Genomic DNA, 21,611 nt, shown 5'->3' with positions numbered 1-21,611 from the left:
CCCTTTGTTAAATGTACTGAAAATATTTCTCCCCAGTTTATTTTTTTATTAAGATTGTTTTTACCAAGCAAAAATATAAATATTTGTTTATCCATTTATTCATTTGGAGTTTTTTAATACTGTTATTAACTTCTCTTTTATGATTTTAAGTTTTGTATTATATATTATGAGGCCAAATGTGAGATTAATTTTAAAAAAAGATTCTAACATGATTTTTTTCCTACTTTTTTTTCTGTTTTCAGAGAGAGGGACAGATAGAGACAGACAGACAGGAAGGGAGAGAGATGAGAAACATCAATTCTTCGTTGCAGCTCTTTAATTGTTCATTGATTGATTTCTCATATGTGCCTTGACCAGGGGGCTACAGCAGACCAAGTGACCCCTTACTCAAGCCAGCGACCTTGGACTCAAGCTGGTCAGCTTTGCTCAAACCAAATGAGCCCACACTCAAGCTGGCGACCTCGGGGTCTCAAACCTGGGTCCTTCACACCCCAGTCCGACACTCCATCCACTGTGCCACCGCCTGGTCAGGCTCTACTTTATTTTAATGGCATATTTTAATATATAATCTTCCCTACAAAATCTGGATTTTGGAGATTGGAGGCAGATCACCAGAAATTTCAAATGTCATCTTAAAATTTTATTCTCCTTTTGTCCAAGTAGAATTGAAACTTCTAAGACTTCATTTGAAGTTTATGATTTGATAGGAAATTACCTTCTTGACCTTTTAAGTCATTATAGATTTATAAAGGAAAAACACAACTCTTGTGTTTCTCCTTGACCCACATTACTAGCAGCTTTACAATACTTCTGACACAGTTGTGTGGGTTTTCCCCCACACCAAGCAATTCTCTGTCATACCAGCTAAATGGCCTACAGTTTAACTAAATGCTGACATTACCTGCATTGTGTGTGTGTGAGATTTATTGTTTATATGTGTAATGTTTGTTAGGACATCCTGTGTCATCTGATAAACTAGCTGTTAAATACTCTGGTGTAGGGATTTCAGGAGCGAGCTGTTGGTTTTTCCATTCCGCAAGATACAAATTTTAAGTGCTGATTTTATCTTCTAGGTAGAACTGAAGTTTCCTGCACCAGGCAAGCCTGGAAATTATCAGTATACAGTGTTTTTGAGATCAGACTCTTATATGGGTTTGGATCAAATAAAACCTTTGAAGGTAAGAATAGTGACTTTTCAGTAAACATGATTGTTCATTTGAATAAGTACTTGATATATTTCTAGTTTTAACATGTGGAGTCGTAGAGGGAAAAAGAGTTCATCCCATACTCTATGTATGATATATTTGATCAGCTAATTTTTCAGTTAATAAACTGTAGTTGTATAGTTAAAGGAGTGTTAACAATTTAGAACCTTAAACATAAATTATTGTAATGACTGAGAACCTTGACTATAATGTACTTAAGTGATACCTTTAATATGCTGTAACTTTATAGGATTCTGTTTTCTGTAGAAAATGACATGTGTTTTCCCACAGATTTTTGTTGGAGTGTTTATTAATTTTTTTAAGGAGACAATTTTATTTGGGTTATTGTGATGGGAAAAGGTTTATTTTATCAAAAAGAACAGGCTCTCAGTAAACAAGGGGGTCATCCTCAAGCTTCATGGCAGTCATGAGGAAAGATGGAGATGAGTCACACCTGGCATTTGAGAGGGCAGATGATCTGTCACTTAGCTATTGTCTAGAACACAAAAAAGTGGAAAACTTCTCAACATGCTGCTCAGATAAAGTCCAATGTTGTCAAAATAAATGTGTAAAGCGTTTAGCATAGAGACTAAGAGCTAATAGTAGGCACTTCAACTGACAGCAGTGGTTGTTTAGAATAAACAGAAGAGTAAAAGCTGCCCTTTAAAGGGCCCCATCTCTAGTTTTCTTATTGACAGCTGTTCCCAACAGTGCTGGAGGTCCTTGGCTGCTTCTCACTCTAGGCTGCCCGCCAGGTGCAGTCTAGGTGACTTAAAGAGCCCTCGCTAGTCTCCTCTCATCATCCCACTGCCTTCTTCTCCAGCCATCTCCCTCTGAGACCTGTCCACTGCCCAGCGTGACTCACACAGTAGGGGTTCCAGAAGCATAAATTAAATGAATGCATGGCCAAAGGGTCAAGTGTCAGAAAATCTAATGCTGTACTTACGAGAATAATTGTTCCTGTTTTCCCTCTTTTATTTTATTTTTACTTTTATATAGTTTATTTTTTATTGAATTTATTGGGGTGACATTGGTTAATAAAGTTATAGGTTTCAGGTCCACAGTTCTGTCATACATCATCTGTATGTTGTATGGTGTGCTCACCACCCCAAGTCAAGTCTCCTTCCATCACCACTCACCCCCCTCCCCATACCCTCTCCTCCCTGCCCAGCCCCTTTCCCTCTGGTAGTCACCTCTGTGTCGGTGAGGTTGTTGTCTAACCTGCCGAATCCCTTCGCCTTTTCACCCAGCCCTGTAATTCCCCTCCCCTCTGACAGCTCTCACAGTCTGTTTTCTATTTATGAATCTGTTTCTGTTTTGTTTTTTAGTTTATTTTGTTCAGGTTATTTTATTTAGGTTACACATATGAGTGAAATATGTCTTTCTCTGACTGGCTTATTTTACTTAGCATAATAATTTCCAGGTCCATCCATGCTGTTGCAAAGGGTAAGATTTTCTTTTCTTTTATAGCTGAGTAGTATTCCAGTGTATAAACATACCACAGTTTTTTTATTCACTCATCCTCTGATGGATGACACTTGGGTTGCTTTCAGATCTTGGCTCCATACTGCTTTCCACAGTGGTGGACCATTTTCATTCCCACCAACAGTGCACTATAGTTCCCTTTTCTGCACCTCCTAGCCAACACTGTTGATGTATTAATGATAGACATTGTGACAGGTGTGAGGTGATATCTCATTGTGACTTTAATTTACATTTCTCTGATGATTAGTGACATTGAGCATCTTTTCATATGTCTATTGGCCATCTGTATGTTCTCTTTGAAGAGTGTCCATTCAGGTCCTTTGCCCATTTTTTATTGGGTGTGTGTGTGTGTGTGTGTGGTGTGTAAGTTCTTTGTAAATTTTGGATCCCTTTGTCAGATGTATCATTGGCAAATATGTTCTCATTCAGTGGGTTATCTTCTTATTTTGGAGGTTTCCTTTGCTGTGTAAAAACTTTTTAGTTTGATGTAGTCCCACTTGTTTATTTTTTCTTTTGTTTCCCATGTCCAAGGAGATATATCAGAAAAAATACTGCTGTGAGACTTGTCTAGGATTTTATTGCCTATATTTTTCTTCTAGGATTTTTATGGTTTTAAATTTACATTTAAGTCTTGAATCAATTTTTGAATTTATTTTTGTGTATGGTGGTGTAGTTCACTTATTTTGCACATATCTGTCCAGTCTTCCCAACACCATTTATTGAAAAGACTATCTTTACCCCATTGTATGTTCTTACTGCCTTTTTAAAATATTAATTGACCATATAGATATGGATTTATATATATATATATTTTTTTTTTTTTGTATTTTTTTTTTGTATTTTTGAAGCTGGAAATGGGGAGAGACAGACAGACTCCCGCATGCGCCCGACCGGGATCTACCCAGCACGCCCACCAGGGGGCAACGCTCTGCCCACCAGGGGGCAATGCTCTGCCCCTCCGGGGCGTCGCTCTGCTGCGACCAGAGTCACTCCAGCGCCTGGGGTAGAGGCCAAGGAGCCATCCCCAGCGCCCGGGCCATCTTTGCTCCAGTGGAGCCTCGCTGCGGGAGGGGAAGAGAGAGACAGAGAGGAAGGAGAGGGGGAGGGGTGGAGAAGCAGATGGGCGCTTTTCCTGTGTGCCCTGGCCGGGAATCGAACCCGGGACTTCTGCACGCCAGGCTGATGCTCTACCACTGAGCCAACCGGCCAGGGCTAGATATGGATTTATTTCTAAGCTTTCTCTTCTGTTCCACTGATGTATATGTCTGTTTTTATGCCAGTACCATTATGTTTTGATTACTGTGACCTTGTAGTATAATTTGATACCAGGTAGCATGATTCCCCCAACTTTGTTCTTCCTTCTCAAGATTGCTGTGGCTATTTGGCGTCTTGTGTGGTTCTATATAAATTTTTGGAGTATTTGTTCTAGTTCTCTGAAATATGCCATTGGTTTCTTGCTAAGAATTGCATTGAATCTATAGACTGCTTTGAGTAGTACAGACATTTTATTTTATTTATTTTGTATTTTTCTGAAGTAGAAGCAGGGAAGCAGAGAGACAGACTCCTGCATGTGCCCGACCGGGATCCACCCAGCATGCCCACCAGGGGGCAATGCTCTGCCCATCTGGGGCATTGCTCTGTTGCAACTGAAGCCATTCTAGCGCTTGAGGCAGAGGCCATGGAGCCATCCTCAGCACCTCAGCCAACTTTGCTCCAATGAAGCCTTGGCTGTGGGAGGGAAAGAGAGAGACAGAAAGAAAGAAGAGGGGGAGGGGTGGAGAGGCAGATGGGCACTTCTGCTGTGTGCCCTGGCCGGGAATTGAGCCCGAGATTTCTACACGCTGGGCTGACACCCTACTGCTGAACCAAGTAGCCAGGGCTAGTATGGACATTTTAATGTTAAGTTTTTCCAGCCATGAACATGGTATATGCTTCCACTTATTATTTGTATCTTCTTCAATTTCTTTCTTCATTGTCTTAAAATTTTCCATCTACAAGTCTGTTACATCCTTGGTTAAATTTATATCCAGGTATTTTATTCTTTTGATGCAATTATAAATGGGAATGTTTTATTAGTTCCTTTCTGATAGTCCATTATTGGTATATAAAAATGCTGTTGATTAATTTTTGAAACTAACTTCAGCATGTTAGAGTATATGCTTTGTCTAAGTATCATTTGAACCACAATTCCAGTAGTGTTTACCACTCTACCTAAGGGGACTATGGGAGCATCCTGTTGGCCTAGGAGGATGTGCAGCAGTGCTGCTTCACTGTTCACTGGAGTCCAGAGTAGAGAGAGCAGTGAAGATATGCCTCTTCCCACAAGGGCACCACACTTCTTCCCCTGTCTGTAGAATTTTACTTCATGAGTCCGGAGGCTACAAAATACCTCTTTGAAAGTCATTTAGGTCTTTTTGCCTCAGCAGAAGACTTTCTAAGACATCACTCATTTTTCTTGCTCAAGAATCACAATTATTAATCTTTCACACCATAGAATAAATAGTATAGCTTCTATAAAGTCAGTATATCAGACAGAAATTTAACTACATTTACACATTAGTAGATTTGCCTTTTTATTTCTGAGATGAATATCTCTTCTAAATTAATGTTTCTAATTTAGAGTTACAACCATAAAATCTATTTCTTTATAATTGCTTTGGTCAAAGAAAATCTTTTCTTTTTTCTTTCTTTTTTTATTTTTGAGTAGAGGAGGGGAGGTAGAGAGTCAGACTCCCATATGTGCCCAGGATCCACCTGGCAATCCCTGTCTGGGGCCAGTGCTCGGACCAGCCGAGCTATCCTCAGGTAACCGAGCTAAGCCTCAGGTGCTGATGCTTTGACCAACCAAGCCCTGGCTGTGAGAGGTGAAGAGAGGTAAAGGGGAGAGCGAGGGGGAGCCAGGCAGATGGTCGCTTCTCATGTGTACCCTGACCAGGGATTGAACCCGGACATCTGCACACCAGGCTGACACTATACACTGAACCAACCAGCCAGGACCAAGAAAATCTTCTCTATCAGATATTTCTTTCAGAATTCATCCTAAAATTATTGATGTCTAAATTTAATTTTCTTTTTAGTTGGAAGTTCATGAGGCTAAGCCTGTGCCAGAAAATCACCCGCAGTGGGACACCGCAATAGAAGGGGACGAGGACCAGGAGGACAGCGAGGGCTTTGAAGACAGCTTTGAGGAAGAGGAGGAAGAAGAGGAAGATGATGACTAAGCAGGACTACAAATAGACCATAATATTTGCACATATTTGCAAATGTTTGCTGTTTTGGAAGTGTATAATAAACCAGAAATGGTGCAGAACTGATGTTGAGGGAGGTTGTTAGTTCTTTCCTAGAAATGGGTGCGTAATATATCTTAGGCAGTGCTGGTGCCTTGGTACAGTCTGAAAGATGCTTAAGGCTTGTTAAAGCCTTTCAAGTGTGGGATGGTGCATTTATTTCATTTGCAAATGATAATAAACCCTTTGTTATAACTGTCCAGAAGTGTGGGCTATGTATTATCTGATCAACTTATGGTCCCAGTAAAAAAAAAAGTACATGAAAAACAATTTGTAAGTGAGCAACTTATTTGTTCAGCTTTAGTTTTAGCAAACATTAAAGTATGATAAACATCACAACTATGTTTTAAGTAACATCTGCTCAAGTTTTAATCCTTGATAAACTATCATTCATTTATTGACATTTTGCAGGGATACAAGATTTTAACAGCTCCATTTACAGCTCTAAACTTTTTATTTTTACCTATCAGATGGTCATAAAGTTAGCATTCTCTCACATTCCATATAATATAGAGGGCTACATTTTGGGATTTTCCTTTCCTCTTTTCACAGAGTTAATCAGACATTATAAAAATGGCTTTTTGGCTTAAAACATTTTTAAGCCTCTATTTGAGCAGATCAATGCAGGATCTAATTCTTTATAAGCTATAGATCTGAAAATGATTGTGGGACCATATGTTCTCTGATGTTGGTGACTTATGTTATTAAACCTTTTTTTAAAAGGTTCACTATAAAAGCTGAAACGCATTCTTAGCTTTTAATCTACCTGACTCTATCAGAAGCCTTTTAAGGAAAAAAATATATATATAACATGCAAAGCAGGCATTTTTTTGTATTCATTTTGGACTCCTGTCAATAAAATAGAAGTTTGACTCGTTTTATGTTTGTAATGTGTGTCTTTTTAATCCCAGAGAAAGGATATACTAGGATCATTATTTTATTTTTCAACTAAAAATTTAATATTATGGTACATTATATTACCTGCTCTAGTAAAACCCATGAGTGGGAGGAATTTCCCCCTCACAGAGTGCATCCCTGAAGGAGAGTACTTACAAAGAGTAGAAATATGTACGGGATGAATCTTTGAGGTAAGATGAATATTTTTATGACTAGGTATGGAGGAGCATTGGTCTGTATTATTATAGGGCTGATTGTAATAATCCTCTTCTATCAAAATCTTCATAGGCCAAAGTACTATTGGAATACTAATTTATGACCTTGTTTATTTAAAAGGTTGCCACTTTCCATGCAGAATTGCCACTGGTATTTCGTTACTGCAGTAGTTGGAAATAAAATTTGATAATTACCAGAAATATGCGTGTTTTTTTTTTAGTTCTAGGTTGAGGATGTAGAATTTCCTATAACATGGTTAAATGAGTTGTTTTCATTGGAACTTCCATCACCTATTTTTCTTTTTAAAGGTGTGAGACCCTTTTGGCAGGCAGGAGTGCCACTGAGGATTTGTTTCATTTTACAAGTAGGGAGTGGGTTTAATTTTTGAGTCGGGTTTTACTGGCAAGCTCCAGCATCAGGGAAAGCAGCTACTGGTCACCTGAATGGTGGGAAGGAGAGAGCCAGCCCGTAGCGTCCAGTGAGAGCGGGAGGTGAGAGGACACTGGCCTGAAGGCCTAGCAGGGGAGCAGCAAAGCAGTGTGTGGGCAGCACGCACGTGTCCTGGTCTTAACACTGTTCAAGAAAGGTATTTCTATTCTAGTAGCTCTTTTGTCTTAAAGAGGCTTTATAAGTTCATTGAAGTAACTGGCTTTCTTTTTACTCTAATAAAGGTGATTTCACAACCTAATAACTTACCACAGTGCTTAAAAAAAACAGCATCACCTCAACCCTCCAGACTGTTTTCCTTTGCCCTTTGTGTCGGGGGCAAAAATAGGTTTACAGTTGTTTGTATGGGAAATAATAATACAAGAATAAACTTCATGTTTCTTGTCCTCAAAACTGTAAGCCTACGTTCGCCACACTCTGTATGTGTACTTCCCAAGAAAAGAAGTACATTTTCCTATAATGAGTACTTCAGGTAAAACTTCATACCACAGTAGTGAAAGAATTGAGCCTTCAGTTGCTGATTCTTATCTCTCCAGCAAGTCTGTAGACTCCACATTTCATTTTTCTTTCTCTTGATTGAGAGTTGAGAACTAAAGCTTAAGCTGGTTCGTATTTAATCTAATGGAAACTTTATTGAGTATAGGTTTTGTTTTTGTTTTTTTTTTTGTTTTGTTTTTTTCAGAGACAGAGTCAGAGATATAGGGATAGTCAGGGACAGACAGACAGAAACGGAGAGATGAGAAGCATCAATCATTAGTTTTTCGTTATGTGTTGCGACACCTTAGTTGTTCATTGATTGCTTTCTCATATGTGTCTTGACCACGGGGCTACAGCAGACCGAGTAACACCTTGCTCAAGCAAGTGACCTTGGGTCCTAGCTGGTGAGCTTTGCTCAAACCAGATGATCCCGCGCTCAAGCTGGTGACCTCGGGGGTCTCGAACCTGGGTCCTCTGCATCCCAGACCGACGCTCTATCCACTGTGCCACCGCCTGGTCAGGCTTGTTTTGTTTTTGTTTTTGTTTGTTTTTTAAATAGATTTTAGAGAGGAAGGAGAGAGAGAAAAAAAAACACATTGATTTGTTGTTCCACTTATTCATGCATTCATTGGTTGAGCCTTGTATGTGCCCTGAACAGGGATCAAATTCGCAACTTTAGGGTATCGGACAACAGCCCAACCAACTGAGCTACCTGGCCAGGGTTAGTTTCTGTTTTGTTCCCATTAAGAAACGGTGATGTTTTGTCAACAGAATTGATGAACATAGATGAAAACTGTGAGTATGCAAAGTGACACATGAAATTAAGTTAAATTGTATAATATTTTTATATCTATAAATTGAAGTACCTATTAAAACAAAAAATATCTCTCCCAGGAAGAAGCCACAATTGAAAGTCAGCAGTTGTAAATTTTAGTGTGATAAAACTTGATTGAGGCCCCCGGTGTCTTCTGGGTGCATATCAATCTCAAAGTCAGGTGTTCATGTCCTTTAGAATGTTAGTCAGTTTTTAAAAATAGAGCACATTGAGTAAGGTTGTGCAGAACAAGTACTCTGTACTGAGGGGTGAAGTAGGTCCAGCCTGTCCATCTGTACTCCTCCACTGTGTGGTGGGAAGCTCAGGCCTTCGGTGAAAGCAGAGGGGACCAAGGGTGGAAAAGGGAGGGTGTTGAATGCAATTAGGCTCTATGAGCGCGCTATTCTTGACCACAATCTTTATCCAGTTACTTATTTCAGCCAATCAAAACCAGATACTGGCGTGTTTTTTAGCAACAATTCTTAAATGTTATTCAGCACTACACATTTTTTGAGGGGTGTTCATCATTTATTACATATATACTGAGTTTATGTTCCTGGGTCTGTGATTGGATACTTAGGCTATACAAATAAAACAATGAATGTTCTTAGGGACTCACTCATATTAGGGCGGACAGATGTGTAGCAATCTGGTATTTTTTTTGTTTTTGTTTTTTGTTTTGTTTTCAAAGTGTTGATTGGAGCTGCGATCTCTCTTATTTATTTATTTATTGAATTTTAGAGAGAAAGGAGAGAGGTGGACAGAGAGAATGAAAAAGGGGTGGAAAGCAGGAAGCATCAACTCATAGTAGTTGTTTCCTGTATGTGCCTTAACCGGGCAAGCCCAGGGCCTTGAACCGGCAACCTCAGAAGTCCCGGCAGATGCTTTATCCACTGTGCCACCACAGGTCAGGCTGTAGCAATCTGTTTTAATACTGCATTGGCTCATGGTCATATTTTAGAATGCCTTTTGTGTGTGTGTGTGTGTGTGTGTGTGTGTGTGTGTGTGTGTGTTTAATTTTAAGTCCACTGTAGGCAGGGGCATTAATTTTTTAAAGGTAGGTGCTAGCTGTTTGTTGGCTTTAAAAAAATAGGCCGATCCTTATCTTTTATCTTTGTGTTTCTTTAAAGCATTTTTCTCCCCAAATACTCTTACTCAACTCCACGAAACCCCATATTGTAGTCTGCCTTAAAGTGGAACAGCTTATCAGCGAACCATAACTTGACATCTTACCAGCTGTGTAGTGAGTGATTAGTTCAAATATGTCTTAAGGATTTAGCATCAAGCATCTTCACTTATTTAAGCTTGATGCTTGGGCCATTTTGCAACACTTTAAAAAAAGAAGGCTGTGCTCCTGTTTGTTTTCTTGTAACCTGACCTAACAAATCCAAATACAGTATGACTTAGGGCTGTGGTGTCAGGTGGGGTGTGATCCGTCCACTGGGAAAATGTTAAAATGGTGATTTGTATTTAATCTCACCCTTTTAAATTTCTATTTGTGTGTGTTTTATAATGTACATAATATATTGTACAATTGTACACTTCTATAATTTATAAATAAATAATACATTTATTGGTACATTATATATTCCTTCTGATTTCAATGCATGATAAAAAAAAACCTTTGGATACACGGCTTTTGAAGTACTGATAGAGTGACATTTAAGCTAAAATTAAGGTTTGGACCTTTAGCACTCACCATTTGAGTTCACAAGTTGATGTTACTCTGCTGGAGTTGAAGGCTTGGCATTCACCATGTCCAACCCTGTAGTAGCACCCAGAGCCAAGTGATACTTTTGGGGAATGGAACTCAGTAAGTTTGGTGATAGGGGTTAATAGGCAAGGGGAGGGGTATAAGCAGCTGCTGTCCATGAAATGGAAGTGGGTCAGGTGATGGTAGAAGGGCTGGGTTGACTTCTAGCAAAAGCTACTTGCTCTATTAGAGGTCCCTGCAATCAGTTGCTGCTACAAGTTAAAGGTGAGTGGTGAGGACTGTCCACTATCTTTTCAGCACTAGGTGGTTCAGTATGAACCTGTCAGGCTGGGTATGCAAAGGGAGCTTTGTACCTTTTTCTGAACACCCGAGGTTCAGAAATCTGGACGAATGAGTTTAAAATCTGGACAGTGGCAGCAATGGATACCACATAGGAGTGCAGATTCCACAGAGCCACTTCCCACCTATTAGCCTGTAGTTTTCAATTTGGTCCCAGTAGAGGGCGATATGGCTATAATTTTCTGAAGAATAGAATGGTTTAGCTTGTGGGACAAAGAACCAAAATTTAAGACATGCTTTGTGATTCTTTTATATTTCCACATTCTAAGATTACTTCCTTTCCCTGTAATCTTTGTTATTCCTATCTAATCTTTTTCTTTCCTACATGTGTCCTTTAATACATTAAATTTCTCACTTTTTCTGGCCAGAAACATTAAATCCTTTTGCAACAAACTACAGAAGACAATCCATATTTACTCATTGTGTCAGGACTGTATTAGATGGTTTGCCGGAGAGAGGTGGAAAGTCAGGTAGGACAAATAAATCCTTTTATTTTACAAAATTTAAATTTTTTGGATGTTGGTTGTCAAGAACTGTGAAGGGGCTGAGAATTTTACTCTGTGTACAAGCTAACAAGTTAACCCACCACAGAGTCCAGGACACTGGCAGAAGACAAGATTCCCAGGTCAGAGACACCGCAGGCTGCATGAGCGTCCTGTTCCCCACCCGGCCCTCTGTCCCCTTGAGTGGATGTGTGGAGTGGCCCAGGCGGATACACATGCAGTGTTTGTGTCACACCTGAAGAATGTTGAGCTCAGAAGCCTAATCTTTTTAAAGAGTCTGCAAGCAAAGTTGTCCGAGAGGAAGATCCTCTGTCTTCCAAGGCTGTTCCTTATGCAACCAGAGAAAGATGGCCGGAACAAACGCTGTGTGCAGAAACATGAGATAGCACGGAAAACCGTCTCTCAAAAGTTGGAATTCCAAATACGTAGTTCCTCTACTTACAAAGAGGTATAGAGTACTTATTTTCAAAGGGGATGGGTTCTGTTTAGTAAAAATTAGGACCAGCAAGTTTATCTTCCTTGAGAATAATATGCATTTAAGTCTCTTGCAAATGTTTTATCCTATTGTCCAAGACAGTTATATGTTACAAATGAAGGTAGTTCACCAACTAAAAAATACCAGAATTTTCCAAGTTGAATCCAGTTCAGCATGACAATGGGAAAGAGCTGTCTAAAAATGAACCCTGTGTCTATTGTATATTGTAACCATAAAAGATTTTGATTATTGCTCTCTGCACCTCTCCTCTGTGCTGCCCGCCCCGATAATAACAACAGAAAATCTCCACACTCTTCCTGACAAACTGTCTGCCTCCCAGTGAATCTGAGTTCTTGTAGGCGAGTTGCCACTCCTTTAATGATTTCCTTGTTTCCCCCTGAGACACTGCTCAGCTAGGAAGGGCTTGGAACCTCTGCTGGTTGAAATGATCGAGGAACCTCTGATACATTCTTCTGAACAGTCGTGCTGGGGCCTCATTGTCCTTTGAGGGAAAATTTGTTTCTGACTGAAAAATGATTTGGAGATAATACAAATGAGTAGGGAGGGTAATCAAATTTGCTGATATTTTGATCAAATATTAGGCATGTGACTCAAATTCAATGAGACATTAAAAATCATGATCTTTAAACTAGGGTAGATTCCCAAGGCAATATCCAATAATATTACTGGAATGACTATAGCCTCCCTCATTTCTGCATTGGTCTGCATCTGTATCTTCATAAAATTAGTCTACTTTGTAATCACATCCAAAGTTTCTCCAACTTTTTTTTTTTTTTAATTTTCTGCCACAGTCTTGGGACTCCGGTAGCTGACTATGGTGTACGTCACTTTCCAAATTTCTCCCAAAGCCTACACTTCTTCTTGACACAACAGTGCAGGAGGGAGAAGGGAGAGCACCAGCAGGGGCCCCGCGTTGAAGGAAGGTAAGGCATCCCTTTAAGTGTCTTGGAGTTGCAGCTCCCCCTACAACCAACTCCTGGTTCAGAACCCAGCACTTACTCCTTTTCCCATGATCCAAAGGAGCTCGGGCCCCCTCCCCCCCCCAGCCCAGTGGTGGGATTCAGCGGTTTGCACTGGTTCAGCAGAACATAGACCTAATTTTTTGTTGAGTTTGGCAAACTGGTAGTTAAAATGGCACTTGTAATCAGGGTTCTCTCTGAGGTGGGCGCCTGCACAGCCGCCCAATGTGGAAATCACAAATTTACATTCCTTACTCTTTTTTAACATCCATCTGCGCAACAGCGTTGTATGGCCAGGGGCCGCCATCGTGGCCATTCACATGCAGGTTCTCATTGAATTCGGTCAGACGGTAAAGAAATGGCGGAGTTGGAGGATGGTGGGCCATTCTGTTTATTGGTGTCTCACCAAGACAGGCAAGCCACAAGAGAAGACAAGGGAAAAGCAGAAAACCTGCTTTTCCCATGAAGGGCAAGGGGTCAGGGAGGCCCCTGTAATGGTGATAGCAGGAACTGAGAGAGAGCAAGCTCCCAGTCTCTGCCCCACTTTATAGTATAGAAATCAAAACCTTTAATCCAATATACAAACAAGGAAGTCTCTGAATCAAAGTCACTTATCTGAGGCATAATGGGATTCCTCATGAGAGTGCACCACCCCCTATCATGCAACAGTCAGGGGTGTGGGGAAAAGCTTAGTCTTAAAACTAAGCCTTGCCCTGGCCGGTTGGCTCAGCGGTAGAGCGTCGGCCTAGCGTTCAGAGGACCGGGGTTCGATTCCCAGCCAGGGCACACAGGAGAAGCGCCCATTTGCTTCTCCACCCCTCCGCCGTGCTTTCCTCCCTGTCTCTCTCTTCCCCTCCTGCAGCCAAGGCTCCATTGGAGCAAAGATGGCCCGGGCGCTGGGGATGGCTCTGTGGCCTCTGCCTCAGGCGCTAGAGTGGCTCTGGTCGCAACATGGCGATGCCCAGGATGGGCAGAGCATCGCCCCCTGGTGGGCAGAGCGTCGCCCCATGGTGGGCGTACCGGGTGGATCCCGGTCGGGGGCATGCGGGAGTCTGTCTGACTGTCTCTCCCTGTTTCCAGCTTCAGAAAAATGGAAAAAAAAATAATAATAAAAAAAAACAAAAAAAACACAAAAACTAAGCCTTAGGCTATAATGACCCAGCCTGCTTACAGCCTGTCCCCCACACCCAATGCAAACTATAAGCGAGCAAACATATATATCATATTTACAAACTTATTTGACCCACAAGCGTATTCTAAGCACCCATAGTAATGTTCATTTCATCCATAGGTGAAAAAATTGCAAGTGAGGATGCCAATCAAGAAACAATATGGAAATATCTTAACAGTTTTATTGTTTTTTGTCAGGTACTATTCAGTATTTTTTCATTAATATTTCAAAACTTTCTTATAACAAAATCTAGTTTTGTATACTTCTTTTATTGTTCTTATTTAAGTATTAAATGCATGAAACAATAAACTACCTTTCAGTATATATATTTTTTATATTTAAAATGGTCATTAGGGCAGAGAACCAGTTGTAATATTATTTGAATCCCACCACCGCCCTAGCCCTATGCACAGCGTGCTGATCTGGGCCTATTATCATGGAAATGATAAGGATTGATGTGGTTTTCAGCAAAGTACTTTTAAGCATTGGAGGTAAAACTGTAGTGTTGTGATTCGCAGCCTTATTTCTTCATGCACTGAACCCCCCCCCCCCCCCCCCCCCCCCCCCCCCCCCCCCCCCCCCCCCCCCCCCCCCCCCCCCCCCCCCCGCTCTCTCCAGTGTGCTGACTTAATGACAGGGAGCCTCACGACATGTCAGGAGTGACACTTCAGGAGCAGTGCATCTCAGATGGGAGCTCAGTCTGGTGATAAAAAACTGAGTTTTGAGTACAATTGTGAATGTGTCAGTGTGTTAAAAGAGATTAATTTTTAGAGTAACAAAAAGTCTTGAGAAAAGAAAGCCTTCCTCCATCTCAGTATGATTTGCAAAAGTTGCTTTGGATTTGTAAGGTCCCTGTAATGTAATTGAACCCAGTGCCCTCCCCCCCCAATCCCTCCACAGCCTAATATAAGCAGAGCGGGAACGCAGGGATGGAAACAGGATCCTGGACTGCGGTCTGGGGGCTACCTGCGTGGGTGGCATTACGGTGGGAAGTCAGTGACGGAACCTGAGGGCCTCCCCTTCTGCCACTCTCGTCAGAGGTAAATTGCACTCCCAGTTGCACCCACAGAGGAAATCCAGGACAGTGGTGTCAGGAAGACTCTGTGTTGACGAGAAGGGGGCATCGCTGGTGTCAGCTTCTGCAGAGAAGGCAAGTGAACCAAGGACTGAGAACTAACCATTGGATTTGCCGAGAGGAGGTGTTGCTAATCTTCATGAGAGCCATCTCAATGGAACAACTGGAGACAAAAACCCCACTAAGTGGGCTTGAAGAGAATGAAAATGATGTCAGTGTGGTATTGGGACAAGAGCAGACCAAGGGGCCAGTGGGAATCTGGAAACAGATCCACACATGTGGACAGACTCACACCTTTGATACATGTGACAAGGAGGCCCTGTAGAAGGAAGGGGAAGGAAGGGGATGGAAGCCATGGCTACCATCACAGCAGCCGCCTGGCCCATGCAGGTTCGCATTGGGTTCGGACAGTCGGTAAAGAAACAGCGGAGCCAAAAACTGATGGGCCATTATCTTTAATCCTAGCTTGCACCCGGCAAGCAAGTAAAAACACACACTGGGCTCCAAAACCCACTCATTCAGTGCTCACAAAGCTACTGACTTATTCGAGTTTGCTAGAATCAAAGGTTTCTGTCTCACCAGACTTATTCACCTCTGTTCCCCATCTCCTTCCTTCTCCCTGTACAAACTCTGCACAAACTGGCTTCTCCTTCAACACTCTGCCGTTTTGGCTGCTTCTCCTCTCCTCCACGTGGCCTTTCTCTGCTCTCCTTTCTCTGCTCTCTCCTCTAATGCTTATTTCAGGAACCGAGAGAACAAGTTCTCGGTCTGCCCCCATTTTATAGTGTAGAAATCCAAACCTTTAATCCAATATACAAAATAGGGAAGTCTCTAATACAAAGTCACTTATCTGAGGCATGATGGGATTCCTTATGAGAGTGCACCACCCCACATCAAAAAGGGTGGGAAAGACTTAGTCCTAAAACCAAGCCCCAGGCTACAAGGATTCTGCCTGCCCTCAGCCCGCCCCAACACACATTAACATCACCTGAACAACGGGCTTCCACGTGGGCAGCGCCATCTTTAACAAAGTGAGCATAATGTATTTTATCTGCCCAACAGGTTTGTAAATCTAAATTTGAAAGGCAAAAGAATAAAAGCTGTTAGAATCTATTCATGACCTTAGGGTAGGACAAAGAGCATGTCTAAAATAGGAAAAAAATGAAGGACTTCTGTTTTTCAGAGATATAATAAAAAAAAAAAAAAAGAAAAGGCAAGCCCCAAAGTGAAAGAAGATATTTGCCACACATATAATCGACACAGGACTTGAATCCATACAAAACAAAATCTCTTACAAATTTGTAAGTGTTGGGCAGATAAAATATATTACGCTCACTTTGTTAAAGATGGCACTGCCCACATGGAGGCCCATTGCCCAGGTGATAATATTGGTTGCCCTTCTTGCTTGGGATGGGAGTGATTATATTAATGTGTGTTGGGGACAGGCTGTAAGCAGGCAGGATCCTTATAGCCTAAGGCTTAGTTTTAAGACTAAGCCTTCCCCACCCTTTTTGATGTGGGGTGGTGCAATCCCATCATGCCTCAGATTAGTGACTTTGTATTAGAGACTTCCCTGTTTTGTATATTGGATTAAAGGTTTTGATTTCTGCACTATAAAGTGAGTGTTGGGCAGATAAAATAAATTATGCTCACTTTGTTAAAGATGACGCTGCCCACATGGAGGCCGTTGCCCAGGTGATATTAATGTGTGTTGGGGGCAGGCAGGATCGTTGTAGCCTGGGGCTTGGTTTTGGGATTAAGCCTTTCCCACCCTTTTTGATGTGGGGTGGTACAATCCAATCATGCCTTGGAGAAGTGACTTTGTATTAGAGACTTCCCTATTTTGTATATTGGATTAAAGGTTTTGAATCTACACTATAAAGTGGGGGCAGAACAGGAGCTTGCTCTCTTGGTTCCTGAGATTAGAGGAGAGAACAGAGAGGAGAGCAGAGAAAGGCCACATGGAGGAGGCCAGGAGAAGCAGCCAAGATGGCTGAGTGTTGAGTGAGAAGCCAGTTTGTGCAGTTTGACGCTGGAGAAGGAAGGAGATGGGGAACAGAGGTGAATAAGTCTGGTGAGCTAGAAACCTTTGATTCTAGGAGACTCGGATAAGTCAGTAGCTTTGTGAGCACTGAATGTGAGTGGGTTTTGGAGCCCAGTATGTGTTTTTACTTGCCTGCTGGGTGCAAGCTAGAATTAAAGATGTTGGCCCATCAGTTTTTGGCTCCGTTGTTTCTTTACCGACTGTCCGAATCCAATGAGAACCTGCATGGGCCAGGTGGCGGCCGTGATAGTGGCCTTGGCTACTGGCTTTACATTGAGGCAGACCAGGAGCTTGCTCTCTCAGTTCCTGAGATTAGCATTAGAGGAGACAGCAGAGAGCAGAGAAAGGCCACGTGGAGGAGGCCAGGAGAAGCAGCCAAGATGGCGGAGTGTTGAGTGAGAAGCCAGTTTGTGCAGAGTTTGTGCAGGGAGAAGGAAGGAGATGGGGAACAGAGGTGAATAAGTCTGGTGAGCTAGAAACCTTTGATTCTAGGAAACTCAGTAGCTTTGTGAGCACTGAATGAGTGGGTTTTGGAGCCCAGTGTGTGTTTTACTTGCCCACCGGGTGCAAGCTAGGATTAAAGATGATGGCCAACCAGTTCTTGGCGAACCTGCACAAGCCAGGCAGCTGTGATGGTGGCCTTGGCTACTGGCTTTTCAGTAAGAAAGAAAAAAAAGAGACAACTCAATAGGAAAATAGGCAATAAGCTTAAAAAGACACTGTGTCAAGTTGGGTTCTTCAGAAGCAGACACTGAGAAGGAGATTTTGTGCAAGATGTTTATTCTGAACCAAAGGGGAACATAGCAGGATTGGGCAGGGGAAGGAGCTGAACTTCAATACAGGCCTAGCAGTCTGGGCCGGCCTGGTGGGGACTCAGGAGTGAATACTGTTCGTTAACTTGTCCTGTGTCAGGTTGAACTGGCCTTGCTCAGTCAGAGCATGCACTGGGCTCACAGAAAGAATGTGACCTCAGACAAAGTAATTCTCTGCAGTCAATTCTGACCCTCAAAGAGCTGCTGGCTGGAAGCTATCTGCTTACCACCTCCTCGAAGGACAGTCTGACTGCTGTGGCTCTATGTCTCCTACTTCACACACACTCTATCTTTAGGGCCCCAAACCCCCATCTTATTCATCGGGAAATGCAGATTAAAACCATACATGCTCACTGGCATGGCAGAAACTGAAGAGAGGGACTGTTGGGCAGATAAAATATAATATGTTCACTTTGTTAAAGATGGCACTGCCCACAAGGAAGCCGTCGCCCAGGTGATATTAATGTGTGTTGGAGTCCGGCTGTGGCAGGCAGAATCCTTGTAGCCTGGGGCTTGGTTTTGGGATTAAGCCTTTCCCACCCTTTTTGATGTGGGGTGGTGCAATCCCATCATGTCTCAGAGAAGTGACTTTGTATTAGAGGCTTCCCTATTTTGTATATTGGATTAAAAGTTGTAAAGCTACACTATAAAATGGGGGCAGAACGGGAACTTGCGCTCTTGGTTCCTGAGATTATCATTAGAGGAGAGAGCAGAGAGGAGAGCAGAGAGAGGCCACGTGGAGGAGGCCAGGAGAAGCAGCCACGATGGCAGAGTGCTGAGTGAGAGGCCAGTTTGTACAGTTTGACACTGGAAAAGGAAGGAGATGGGGAACTGAGGTGAATAAGTCTGGTGAGCTAGAAACCTTTGATTCTAGGAAACTCGGATAAGTCAGTAGCTTTGTGAGCACTGAATGAGTGGGTTTTGGAGCCCAGTGTGTGTTTTTACTTGCCCGCCGGGTGCAAGCTAGGATTAAAGACTATGGCCCTAAGTCTTTTTGGCTCCTTTGTTTCTTTACCGACTGTCCGAATCCAATGTGAACCTGCATGGGCCGGGCTGCTGTGATGGTGGCTGCAGCCACTGGCTTTACAGGGACCCTACCAAGTGGTACTGAGGATATATAGCAAATGGAAATCTCATCTACTCCAGGTAGGAGTGTAAATTTGTCCATCAGTTTGTTGCACAATTTGCCATTAGTTACTAAAGTTGACATGGTGCATAGGCAGTGACCTAGCAATGGTGCTGTCAGGTATTTGCCCAACAGGAATGTATGCAGTATGTACCAATGGACATGTACAACACTGTTCACAGAAGCTCTTTTCATAATGGCTACACACTAGAAACCACCCAAATGTTGACTGATAATAAAATGGATACATGAACTTTTCTGTGTTTCTATATACAAAGGTTGTGGTAGGGAGCTGCCAAGATGGTTCCCAGAGAGCCCTTCCTCCTGGCCCTTCCATCTCTGGGTGGTCCCCTTCGACACTGCCGGGATGGTCTGTGTGATCAATCACATACAGCAGTAGTGATGTGCCACTTCTAAGATAAGGTGACAATATAAAATATAAAGAACATTGCAGCGTACTTCTAAGGAGCTCTCCTACCCACATACTTTTCTGTTGGACTATTTACCCTGGAGAATCTATGTCATGAGCAGCCTGCAGTACATAAGAGATGACCGCCTCAGGTGACAGATTGACTGCAGCTATGTGAGAGACCCAAAGCCAGAACACCTAGCTAGGACATAAATGATTGATTTCGGACCCTCAGAAGATAGGGGATATAATAAATGTCAGTTTTAAGCTGCTAAGTTTTTGGGGTAATTTGTTGCACAGCAATAGATAACTAATGCAATGGGGTTCTATAAAGTAATGAAAATAAATGAAATGCAGTTACTTATCTCAGCATGGGTGAGTTTTACCAACACAATATTGAGCCGCAGAAGACATTCTTTATTGTTCCATCACTTAAAGTTCTAGAAACAGGTTTAACTAAAGCATAGTTTTTAGAGATGCATGCCTAGAGGATAAAAAATAAAATAAATCAAGGGAGTGATGTCTACAAACGTCAGGATGGTGGCCACCATAGGGGCAGACAGGTGGAAGCGGGCGGGGCATAGGGAAGGCTGTGCTCTTGCTAATGTGCTGTTGCTCGCCCCGGATGGCGGCAGCAAGGGTACTTGTTTGGGATAAATCATTAAGCTATCTGCTGCTGTTTTTATGCCCCCCTCCCTTTTTTAGGTGTATGTGTTATATTTCACAATAAAAAGGCAAACATGGCCCTGGCTGGTTGGCTCAGCGGTAGAGCGGCAGCCTGGCGTGTGGGGGACCCGGGTTCGATTCCGGGCCAGGGCACATAGGAGAAGCCCCCATTTGCTTCTCCATCCCCCCCCCTCCTTCCTCTCTGTCTCTCTCTTCCCCTCCCGCAGCCAAGGCTCCATTGGAGCAAAGATGGCCCGGGTGCTGGGGATGGCTCCTTGGCCTCTGCCGCAGGCGCTAGAGTGGCTCTGGTCTCGGCAGAGCGAGGCCCCGGGGAGGGGCAGATCATCGCCCCCTGGTGGGCAGAGCGTCGCCCCTGGTGGGCGTGCCGGGTGGATCCCGGTCGGGCGCATGCGGGAGTCTGTCTGTCTCTCCCCGTTTCCAGCTTCAGAAAAAATACAAAAAAAAAAAAAAAAAAAAATTTTTTTTTTTTTTTAAGATGAGAGGAAACAATATGTTTTATGTGGAAGAAAATCATCTATCAGAGGAAAAACTGACAAGGCAATAGGTTGTATTGCTGGAGCTGAGTTTTTTGGAGTAGGTGAGAGGTATGTGTCTGAGCTGAGCTGGGTACCAGGCCCTGGGGATACTGAATTTCAGGGTTCTGCAGAGAAAGAGAACCAATAGGTTGTATCTATAGTTATACAGCCTATTACTAAGCTTCTGTCACCTTTCTTTCTCTTTCTCTTTTTCTTTCTAACTATCTTTTCTTTCTACCTATCTTTTCTTTCTTTCTTCTGTCTTTTCTTTCTCCTTCCATCCTCCTTTCCTTCCTTCCTTCTTTCCTTTCCTCCTTCCTTCCCTCCCTCCCTCCCTCCTTCCCTTTTTTCTTCCTCCCTTCTTTCCTTCCTTCCTTCTTTCCTTCCTTCCTTCCCTCCTGTATATCTATCTATCGATTAAAGTAGAGAGCTAAATATTGGCTTATTCTAAGGAACTGGTTCACACAATTATAGAGGTTTGTCAGTTCCAAATCTCCAGGGTGGGTTGGCAGGCTTGGGGACTCAGGGAAGAGTCCATGCAGTCTTGAGTCAAGAGGCAGAATTCCCTCTTCTTTGGGGGAGGTCAGTCTTTTTCCTTTTGAGGCTTTCAGCTGATTAGATGAGAGCCACCCACATTTTGGAGGGTGATCTGCTTTATTCAAAGTCTACTGGTTTAAATGTTTATTTCATCTAACAAATACAGCAACATCCAGACCAGTGTTTGACCAAATATCAGAGTATCTTGGCCCAGCCAAGTTGACACAAAAAAATAACTACCATGGATTGAGGATTTGGACAGTCTGTAACAGTTAACTTGCTTGGGGTAGAGAAGGAGGGCAAGAAACAAACTGAAATTTGAAACACCTCTTTCCCTTGGTTTTCACTTAGAACATCGGCCTCCTGAGCCTTCCGTTTGCAGGGAATGACCCCACA

The 21,611-nt window shown here is 42.6% G+C and overlaps 1 protein-coding gene across 3 annotated transcripts in view; it reads left to right on the top strand.

Moving 5' to 3' along the window:
- Positions 1-6,854, top strand: part of SEC63 (SEC63 homolog, protein translocation regulator) — a 99,453-nt gene extending 92,599 nt beyond the window's left edge. For all 3 annotated transcript variants that reach the window (XM_066247668.1, XM_066247666.1, XM_066247669.1), the window contains 2 exons: positions 1,074-1,178; positions 5,768-6,854. In XM_066247668.1, coding sequence (XP_066103765.1) covers positions 1,074-1,178; positions 5,768-5,911 — 249 coding nt within the window. In that variant the 3' untranslated portion in view covers positions 5,912-6,854. The remainder of the gene's footprint in view (positions 1-1,073; positions 1,179-5,767) is intronic.
- The last annotated feature ends 14,757 nt before the right edge of the window (positions 6,855-21,611 follow it).

Source organism: Saccopteryx bilineata, chromosome 12 (assembly GCF_036850765.1).
Source record: "Saccopteryx bilineata isolate mSacBil1 chromosome 12, mSacBil1_pri_phased_curated, whole genome shotgun sequence".
NCBI lineage: Eukaryota > Metazoa > Chordata > Mammalia > Chiroptera > Emballonuridae > Saccopteryx > Saccopteryx bilineata.
The sequence above is the reverse complement of the archived record's forward strand: the minus strand, read 5'-3'. Positions and strand labels throughout refer to the sequence as shown.